Source organism: Ascaphus truei, chromosome 4 (genome assembly GCF_040206685.1).
Source record: "Ascaphus truei isolate aAscTru1 chromosome 4, aAscTru1.hap1, whole genome shotgun sequence".
Taxonomy (NCBI): Eukaryota; Metazoa; Chordata; class Amphibia; order Anura; family Ascaphidae; genus Ascaphus; species Ascaphus truei.
The window spans coordinates 311,421,130-311,432,185 of NC_134486.1; the positions used below are offsets into that span (position 1 = coordinate 311,421,130).

Here is an 11,056-nt window from a genome sequence, read left to right on the forward strand (position 1 = left end):
ATGTAATCCTGTCTGTTCTACACATTACATCTACGTTAAATTAAAAAAAATCACTAATAACTTTTTTATAGTGCATTTGATAGTCACAAGAATAAAACAAATGTGTTTAATGTACCTCTACATACTGTATGCTTCCTAAGACCATGAGACAAAGCCATCTCTATGGTTCAGATCTTTTTTTTATTAAATGCTTCTGCTAGAAACATGTCACCTCCTCCCAAATTTGTATCTGCTTCTCTCCTACTGAAATCCCACTTCTGACTTCCCATTAAGTCCTGAATTACTTAAAAATCCTTCTTCTTTCTTCTTTTAAGTCTATACACTGCTCTGCCCTCCCCTTACAGATGTAGCCAATGTTATTGCAACTTGTGGTGCGCTACAGCGAGAGACATACAGCGGGAGATTGTTTTGAATCAACCACGCAAGAAGTGAGCAGGGCTATCATGCTATTTTGTTGACTACATTTTCATATCTCAGCCCTAATATCTCTCTCTCTCTGTGACTGTGCTCGTCTCAAATCAGAAGGCGGACCCACAGGGCTGAATTAGGGATGCAAATAAACCAACCACAACTCAGGAAAATAGTCCTGTAAAAGTATCCGTAATCGGTAGGGAAGCAGGGGTCAGGGCTGGCGGGAGAGTTGCAAAGTCCAGGAGACAGGCAGAGGTCACGGCTGGTGGCAGAAGTGCAAAGTCAAGGAGGCAAGCGGAGGTCAGGGCAGGAGGAAGGCAGCGAGGTCGGGGTCACGGTCTGGGGTCGGCAACAGGAATTCAAAACAGGCAAGAGGGTAAGGCATAACTGCAAAGATCAACAGGAGCTGCAAACACACCGAACTTTGCTCAGCCACTCCCTATGTTAACTGCAGCTTATAAAGCAGGCTTCCAGTACCCAAAATGGCCACAGAGAGTAGACAGGGCAGGAGAGACAGAAAACCTGGACCATAGTGGAAACCCGGCACGGATCGAGCAGAATCCTTAAACTCTTCCCCACCCCCCCTCACTCTCTCATTACATAGCAGTATAGTGCACAACATATTTGGTTACAAAATAGCTTCATATTTGTATCCAAAAGACACAGTCCTAGCAAGTTCAAAAACCAAACCCGCTATACTGTACTATACTGTATATATGTAAGTCAAAAGGAGTGCTACAGGGATAGTGACCTCATTTATACAGCAAAAGACAAAAAATCCCCAATGCTACATCCAATCTGACAAATTAGTTAGTTAGAAACTATCTATTTTTCTTCTCACAAGTAAGGGTAATTTAGATAAATTATTTGGCCAAAGCATTACAGGCCTGCAACCACATCACAGTAAACCCCGTTCTGCAGGTCCTACACTACCTGTAAACGTCCCCTTCACTTCTCTAATGGAGGAAGAAATGTCTCAGACTGGACATCCAGAAGTATATATCAGGACCTGCTATTAAAAGTGGTCTGGATGATCTTAAAACCAGGAAGAAGTCAGAAACCTCCCAGCAATTGTTACCAATTGACATACTGTACTGAATAAAAACACACACAGTCCCAGACAGCTTAAATTCCAAACCCACTATACTACATATGGTTCATACACAAAGATGCAGGTATCCCTCATAAATCCATCCTTGTTATTTTATTCCTTTCCATATGAATCCTATCTCAAAACTCATCTCATTAACAAAGCATTTCAGTAGCTCCAATGTACATGCCCCTTGTATGTGCACTTACCATAATTCCAACATACTGTATGCACTTATCATACCACCTTCCTTCTGTCAGTAAGTTCCCCCAACTCACCACTTAGATAATAAGCTTTTCGGGGCAGGTACTAATTTTTTTATTGTATTTGAAGCACTTATTCCCGTTATTTCTCATATTATTTAGCTCTGTCTATTATTGCTGTGAAGCTTTATGTACTGTACTGTACATGAATGCTGCTATACAAACAGATATACATACTGTACATACATACTTAAAACCTAACTGCCGTGCTTGCAATGGGAGTATTTGCAAATTACAGTATATACAGTCCAAACGCATGTTCTTGTTAGTCGCTCCTGAAATATATTTTAACTGGAAAGAATAAAAAGTGCATTCAGAAAGTGTTTTCCTTTTGCCCATAATGTCTTGATTAAATTATGCATGTGTGTTCTCTTTACCTGTTTATTATTTGGGATGCTGCACAGAAGTAACCAAAGTTATTGCCACCCATAGTGCACTGCAGTAGGACATACACAAAGCGCCAGTGGGAAAGGGAACCATTGTTTTGAATCTGCCGTATGTGAGAAGGGGGTGAGGTTATCGCGCCATTTAACCTAGAGTTGCAATGACGTTGGCTACAGTATGTTGCTCGGCTTTAGAAACTATTTTCTAGTTACCATTTTGTTTTAAAACTAGAAATAAAACTGCACTCGGTAGGATATTGAACATGAACCCTTTTCACTGTCAAATGGGTCTCGCTGAAAATGGTATTGAGCCGTCTTAAAAAAAATCCGTTTTTACGGTATGCATATTGTTTTGCAGTAATATCCTGAATACTGTACCATTTACATGATGCAGCATTGTTCAACTAAAGGTGCTACAGCATTACAAGCACCAACAACCTTTCAATCTGATTGGAAATTCTGTTAAATGTCACTAATTATATACCTGCTAACTTTGCTGCCACGATTGTTTGCTGCAAAACTTATTGGATATTCCTGATGGAAGCATTTTTAAACATATTTTTTTTTTTTTAGACATCATTTTCAAATGTTCTTCCCATTGAAGCAGATAGTAGAACATTGCCTTACTTTCATCAATGATTTGCTTTATTTTTTTGTTTATTAAATCTTTATAGTGTAATAATTTTATAGAATGACCTTGCTTCGGTTTACCTGAATGCTATTTTTTTTCTCCTTCACAGCAGGATCTCCTCCACGCCCTCATTTGATTCCCTTTGAAGTATTTTTCAATCAAACCTGGGGTAATGAAGTCGATCCTGGATGGCCTCGCGGACACTACATTCCGAACAATTACAACCGACCTTCTTTACATGGGATCAAACGACGTTCGATACGAAGACTCTAAGGGGGATATGTCCTCCAAATTGGGATATTTCCCACAGAAGCTGCCGCTGTCCTCACTGAGGGGAGATCCCTTTCAAGAAAAAATGACCATAGTAGACGATCCTCTGTTAAATATCATCCCCCTGGATCAAATAAATGCAACTGATTTTTACAACAAGTCTTTGTCTCCCAGTGAGGACAATATACAGTGTGGGAAAAACTTCATGGATATGGAGTGCTTTATGATTCTTAACCCGAGTCAGCAGCTAGCTATTGCAGTGCTCTCATTAACCCTGGGAACATTTACTGTCCTGGAGAACATCCTAGTTCTGTGTGTCATCTTGCACTCTCGCAGTCTGCGATGCAGGCCCTCCTACCATTTTATTGGCAGCTTGGCAGTGGCTGATCTGCTAGGCAGTGTCATTTTTGTCTACAGTTTCGTTGATTTTCATGTTTTTCATCGAATAGACACCCCAAATGTTTTTCTTTTCAAATTGGGGGGAGTAACAGCCTCCTTTACAGCCTCAGTTGGCAGTCTTTTTTTAACTGCAATTGACAGGTACATCTCTATACACAGGCCGTTGTCATATAAAAGAATCGTCACCAGGACAAAAGCTGTCATCGCATTTTGCGTGATGTGGACAATAGCTATTGTAATTGCTGTGCTACCTCTCCTGGGGTGGAACTGCAAGAAACTCAAATCAGTGTGCTCTGATATTTTCCCTCTAATTGATGAAACGTATCTGATGTTTTGGATTGGGGTCACTAGTGTTCTGTTGCTATTTATAGTGTACGCATATGTATATATATTATGGAAAGCTCACACACATGCTGTGAGAATGCTGCAACGTGGTACACAAAAGAGCATCATAGTTCACACATCAGAAGATGGCAAAGTGCACATCACTAGGCCGGATCAGACTCGTATGGACATCAGATTAGCCAAAACCCTAGTTCTTATTTTAGTGGTTTTAATCATTTGCTGGGGCCCTCTTCTTGCAATTATGGTCTATGATGTCTTTGGAAAGATGAACAAGCTCATTAAGACAGTGTTTGCTTTCTGTAGCATGCTTTGCTTGCTTAATTCAACGGTGAACCCCATCATCTATGCGCTCCGAAGCAAAGACTTAAGAAATGCTTTCTGTACCATGTTTCCTACATGTGAAGGGACTGCACAACCTCTTGATAACAGCCTGGAGTCTGACTGTCAGAACAGACATGCACATAATAGTAATGTCCACAGGGCAGCTGAGAGCTGTATTAAGAGCACTGTTAAGATCGCCAAAGTGACCATGTCTGTTTCTACAGATACATCTGCAGAGGCATTGTAAGTCAATAATATTGACATAAGAGAAAATGTGAAAGGAGTCTATACTTGTGAAGTTACAGTAGTATTCTTCAGTGAAGGAAATACATCAGTCTGTAACTCTGCCATTCAAATACAATTAGTTGGCGTTCAAAAATGTAACAATCGGTATTATGAAATGAAATATCTATGTGCGTTAAAAAATTTACTCTCTGATAAACCCCCAGATTTGAAAAAAAAAACATGAAGAGCACTCATTTTATTATACGAAAATATTTTTTAATTGCATAGTTTTCTTTATTTTGAGAAATGTATTAAACAGTTCAGATATAGATTTACATTTTTTAAAGCATTGTTCATAGTCTCTGAGATATTCTGTGTTGTCCTTCTGGACCTCTGCTGCCTGTTTACGTGTGTATTGCATTTATCAAATAAAATGTAAAAAAAAGTTTAGACTTCATTGGAAGCAAATCCTATACCTCACGCGTTTAACATGGTATAAACTCTTCCAAAACTTCAGAAAAACAAAGGAATTCTTCTGCGGGTTTACTCTTCACAGAGGGATTCAGTTTCCTTCAAGACTTTAAACTAAAAGACTTAAGGTAAGGTTTTCTATACCTGCACAATGGAAAGAAAACCTTGACCTGCACTTCAATTTGAATGGGTAACGTGGGATTCATTTTGACATTATGTACAGAATCTTAGTAAAGAACAGCACAGCTAAAAAGTGTAAGACTCTTGCTTAATTGTATCATATGAAAACCATTTAATGGGAATTTCTTCGCAGCGCATTATAGAAACTGTAAAGGCCCTAGCACTTTTTAGGAAGTTTGATGAGCTAGTTGGCTCCTAGAACCATATGTTGTCTAGGAAAATGAAGGTTCATAAGCTGTTTGTGTAATGGTACTCATTTTTATGGTGCCATGTTGAATTTAATGTACTTTACTATAGAAATAGGTTGCAATCACTAATACACTGGTATCCTAGGTGTTCTACATTTACAGGATATCATATATAATCAATAAAAGAAAAACCCTTTGACGAGGTTTAAAGTATTGTCAGAGCTATCTGTGTTTTGTGTGTGTAAATCAATGTAATGTGCATGTATATCTGTTTGTAGGTGATCTGTAAATAAATAGGTCATAGTATTTTTTTTAAAATGACCGGTAACTATGACTAAGTATAACTTAAAACTCTTGTTGCACTATTTGCACATTAATTCAGTTTCTAAAATTGAGTTCTTTTGATGTATTAATTATTTGAACTGTTGAGCATTACGTTTTAATGCTTTTACATTAAGTATTACTTGAGAACAGCGTTGACTTGAAGAATAATGCTGAAAATGTCAAAACAGTATTTAGAGACGACAGTGGCATCGTGGGGAAAAAGTTTAAGAGCACTGAAGATCAATAATGATCCATATAAATAGGAATTAATGGAGAAAATGTATTATAGTTTCGACTTGTGCAAAAAAAAATTCAATTACACACAATAACCCAGAAGATGTCCCAGTTACAAAAACCTCGCTTCCAGTCCCATGTTTTGAAAATACTGTACCATTCGTGCAGGGTTTATGTAGACACTGTGCAAACGTGATTGTTAAGATACTGTAGCAATGCCCTTCAATTGCAAGTCAGTGGTCTTGAGAATCCATGGACAACTTTACCTGATTTATGTAGATTTCAGAATGACATTCAGAGGATAATGAATGTTGGCTTAAATATCTTGGAGTTCAAGTATTATTGCAATGGAGATTTTAAAGTGTCATTTGCAATTAGTGGATTGTGTAGTAAAGACGGAAGTTACCAACAAAAATACCTACATTTCCCTGAAAGTTTATACAAAGGCAAAATAAATATGTGTGTCATTTAGAATCATAATCCCCCCCAAATGATACTAGATGATTTGGCTTTGATGTCAGAAACTGATCCAGGAGGAAAACTTGCACAATTAAGTACAGATTCACCTGTCATGATCTTATATAACAAGCAAACTGTGCAATATGGAAGTGTTGAAAATAAAATTATTTAATAAACTGGACTTGACACATGTTTCTTAGGTAAATTAGTTTTTTTTGTCAGACCTACCCAGCTAAATCACGTACAAGAACAATGAAGAATTGTATTAACATATTTGCATTAATTAACTACTCTCCCTAGTACTTTTATTAATTGATATAACCATTATCTTCTTTGCAATGCAAAATCAATATGACAAGCTGGCATTGAGATGCATATTCTAGATGTATTCTCGTGATTTTAACCGTGTTTTAATGCCAGAGTAGCTGATTTGAATGCTGTATACATAAGCACAAACATATTTTAATAATCGGCAATACTTTGCATTTATAATATGAATATCTAATGCTAAATTGTCATTTTGTATCACATTGCCTTTAAATCTGACACATTACAAACATATCTTACTGTACTTACTGATAACACAGAATATTGCGATATAATGCAGAATATCACCGTTTCCATAGGATTTAATGGCAGTGAGAATGCAAAATATCACAACATATCCCAGCCTAAGGCGACAGAGGTTGAAATAACCCTGGCTACATCTGTATGTCAGTTTAGAGGCCATGTAGTTTGCCGATTTTGAGAAATTATCATCTTAGGAGATCATTTATCAATTAGCCTGAGATGCCAACAGTGCAAAGATCTAAAGTATGGCGCAACTTATTAGGAGTGATGTGTGAAATCAGTAATAAAGACAATATCTAAATACATTCTATGTGATATCGAATTGCTGCTCCTCCAAAACGTATTCCTACCAGTCTCACAATTCAATTCCATTCCAAAAGAGTGCACAAAAAAGGAAAAACAGGTACATGCTATAAAATGGTGTAGTAATTTCCAAACTAGTTTGTGATAAGGTATCCAAATGCACTAACACTTTAGTAGTTATAATCAAGCCTTCAGAATATCACAATTTCTTATAGTCAGCATAAAAGGAAGCAGAGATATAGGAGACAAAATGGTGTAATACTTCTTTATAACAGGCAATTTTCTGTAGAAATATGCTTACAAAGGTTAAAGCGAATATAACCTTAAGTTGCAACATGTGGATGCCGTCCAGCAACCCTCCTTGTATTACCCTGCCTTATTTTCGGTTGATTTTTTGGGTTGGTCTGGGTAGCTGGTTATGCTTTCCCTCCTGCAAGTAAATCTAGCAACTCAAGCCAACGCATTTCGCTTTGAAAAAAAGCTTCCCACGGGATTCTTTTGGATTCCTTATTACCTCACAAACTCATTTTAAAACTACTATATTATATTTTGTAAAATGTTTCTATTTTTCATGATTTGCATACTCCTTTGGGACGGAATTGAGATTTCAATAGAGCTGAAATAAGAGAACATGTAAGTATTTGCATCAGATGTTTGTAAGTTACTCTAACAAACAAATTCCCAATGCATGGGAAAGAGCCTAAAAATAGTCACTAGCAAATACACAGAAAAAAATCATTTTAACTTCGAGTAATACTTGCTTCAAGTTTGAAACCCAAATAAATCAATTACCCTCTTGGGACCTAATTCCATGTTATAAACATATGCATGAATAGACAAAAAATACCTAACTTTATTTTAAGATGAGATAGTTTTGTAGACATATTCATTCAATATAGAAGGCTATTAACACATTTGGTGCTTGTGACATCTTTAGATGCATTTGTTAAAATGTTTAATTTGCCATCAAGGCAAAAAAAATAATGTTTTAGTAAGTTTTTAAAGGTATTAAAAAACAAACGGTTGAAATAATCCTTGTATGTATTTTAATAAAATATTTCAAAAAGGGTAAACCTCAGTCATGCTAAACTAGGACCTTTAAAAAATATATATGCTGTATGTACAGTATCATAGTCAATAATTTACACAACCCAAATTTCGGATCTATTTTGCTAATAGATTATTTCAATAACTACTGAAACAGTTTGCACTTGACACAACTTTTGTCATTTTAATGTACATATTTGCAGAAGGTATAGTTAGATGGATTATGAATTGAACTATTTAATTACTTAAGAATCTGCTTAGAGATCATAAAGCAAATGGAAAAAAAAATCAAAAGAGCCATTTTTTGAAACTGTCTTCTTGTACATGCAACAAAACTTTACAGGTTGTTTTCTACAATTAAGATTTAGATTGTATTGACTAAATCAAGGGACAATGGGGCTGTCTGGCACTAAAATTAGTGCTTGTTCATGTGATAAATAATAGCATTCTGTGAAAAATCATCGTATCCCTCCCTACAATATCCATTTACATATAAACAATGTATTTTGTTTTTCTTGAGTCCATATTTCTCATTCTAAAGTCTGTGTAGAAAAACATATTTGGACTAGATTTACTGAATGTTAAGTAACTAGCTACCTAATGCACAGCTGTGTTCAATCATTATTTTGGTATACTGTAATTTGCATTAGGGATGAGTGAATGTAAGTTAATTCAATGTTATTTAGGTTTGACACGTTGGGCCTTATGTAATCGCCTCAACACAGGTTTTATTATTACAGCTTAGTGCTATTTCAAAGCAGTTCTTTGCGGCTAACTGGGACAACAGTGTTTCCTTTCTGTTTTGAAGCACTCAGCTGCATGCACTGCAACTGTGCAGTTATTTTTAAAGGTGTGTTCACATTTACCTGAAAATAAATGTATCAAGCATATGTATACAATGTGTATATGTATGTATACAAAGTCCCACTTAACTTCAGTAAGGAAATACCTTCATTTATGAGTATAACTAAGTACATTAGTGCTATGTGGTGAGACACGTATTCAATATTTCCTGTCTGCATTAAACATAATAAATGTTTAATTCATTTCTTGAGACTGAAAATGCTACTGTAGTGCATGGTAGTTCACACTTAGCAGGTTAGTTGATGCGAAAATGGAGAAATTTGACACAAAGTAAAGAAGTATTGATTGCTTCTATTATCCTACTGATTCTGTAATGATGATGAATTAACCATAATTGATGCAATGCACCATAACATATTGATGGATTAAAAACCCAGTGCCTAGTACATTTATTATGATGATTCTTCCACAGGCCAAGCATTACTCCACAATTTAGCATTACTACTCTCCATGGAGTGTGTTTCAGTATGAATACAACATGTTATATCTCACAGAGCATGAGAGGAAAATGAATGCTGGTTTTTTTTGGAGGGGGGGGTGTATCCTTAATTAGGACTTTTGAGATTACTGTACATTCAAAAATATTAACGTAAATATTAAATAGCACACCCTTTCTTCAAAACATAAAGTTATCAGGTAAGAAGATACAGTAGATGAGATGCGTTGTTTAGTTTGTAAGAGTGAATGCACCTTTCCAATAAATCCCAATGTTTTGTATCTACATACAGTATGACACACGTTGCCATTCCCATCACATTCCCAATCTATGAGTAGTGTAGTAGTTACTATTCTGTCTTTACAAGTGTTAAATGTTCATAGAAACTGATCATATCAAGTATAAAAATAGATTCTAAAGAATCTGAAATGTACATTTGTATCATATGGAGACTCTCTTGTTGTTGCAATTGCTGTAAATGTTTTCTTACACTGGCCTTTTGATAAAAGGGTTGAAATGGGTTAAGGACAGACTGGTTGTCTGCTCATGCAGGACTGAATGTATGTAAATACAGAAAACGAAATGTGTCCAGCACAAACAAGACGATAAGTGAAACAGCTCTTATTTTTGGATCCGATGGATAATCAATGATGCTATGTCTTCTGATCAGTTGTATCTTGTAGGCCTGCTAAAACGCACTTAAATAAATTAAAGCCTGTTCTTTCAATAAATAGAAGTAGATAACTAAAATAGCCAAACTTTATTTCCATTGTTTCAAAGTTAAGAACATTATTCTCTATTGTCTGTGACTATCATTATGCTTCACCTGAGAAGACTATTGTGTAATTTGATGTTTGTTGATCTGGTAACAACCCCTGTAACTGCTAAAATATCTTTTGTTCAGTAAACTGTTTCAGCAATGTACACACGTACTGGTATAAATGTCTTTTAAAGTATCTTCACCCATTCAACTATCTGTAGAAAGGTGTATTTCCGTAATATTTACAATGTAAAACTAACATGCCATATTTTATTTATACTCTGTAATTAAACTGTTATTTATTCAATAAGAAGCTCACTGGTCTGTTTTCATATGACTACAATGTCCTAAGTATAATTGGAAACATTACTGTTGTTCACAAACACATTATCAGATTATTAAAACAGTAGCTGTACATTAAATTATACTATATATATTTTTAAAATTCCGATGGGAAAGTTTATAATATGTTATTTAATGAATATTACATCACTTTTTGAAAATATTATGGTTATTCTGTTTATTATGCAGTACATAAACTATTTACATATATGCTGTTTATAATTTACATATATGCGTAATAAATCTAAAAAGAGAACGTTTTGAGATCAGATGATGCCACATTGATCAAGTTGTTCAGATGTGATCAAACTGTTTAAGAATACATTTTGGAGATACCTCCATTGACCTTGTTGCCATCAATATACCCATCAATATCCCAATAGCCCCCCCCCCCCCACAAAGGAAAAAAAACCTCAAATCACACAAGATGCCAAATTTGAGGAAAACAGGACACAGCCTTATTAATATGAATAAAATACAATAATTTGTATAACCCCTTGCCAGATTGTTTTAAGCCTAAAACCATCAAATTTAAATATG

General features: G+C 35.6%; 1 protein-coding gene across 3 annotated transcripts in view; it reads left to right on the top strand.

The window, feature by feature from the left end:
- The window catches only part of CNR1 (cannabinoid receptor 1), a 50,730-nt gene extending 40,249 nt beyond the window's left edge, over positions 1 to 10,481 (top strand). For 2 of the 3 annotated variants that reach the window (XM_075597843.1, XM_075597841.1), the window contains exon 2: positions 2,888 to 10,481. In XM_075597843.1, the coding sequence (XP_075453958.1) occupies positions 2,951 to 4,360 (1,410 nt within the window). In that variant the 5' untranslated portion in view covers positions 2,888 to 2,950 and the 3' untranslated portion in view covers positions 4,361 to 10,481. The remainder of the gene's footprint in view (positions 1 to 2,887) is intronic. The other variant, XM_075597842.1, reaches the window with a different exon arrangement.
- Positions 10,482 to 11,056: the final 575 nt, after the last annotated feature.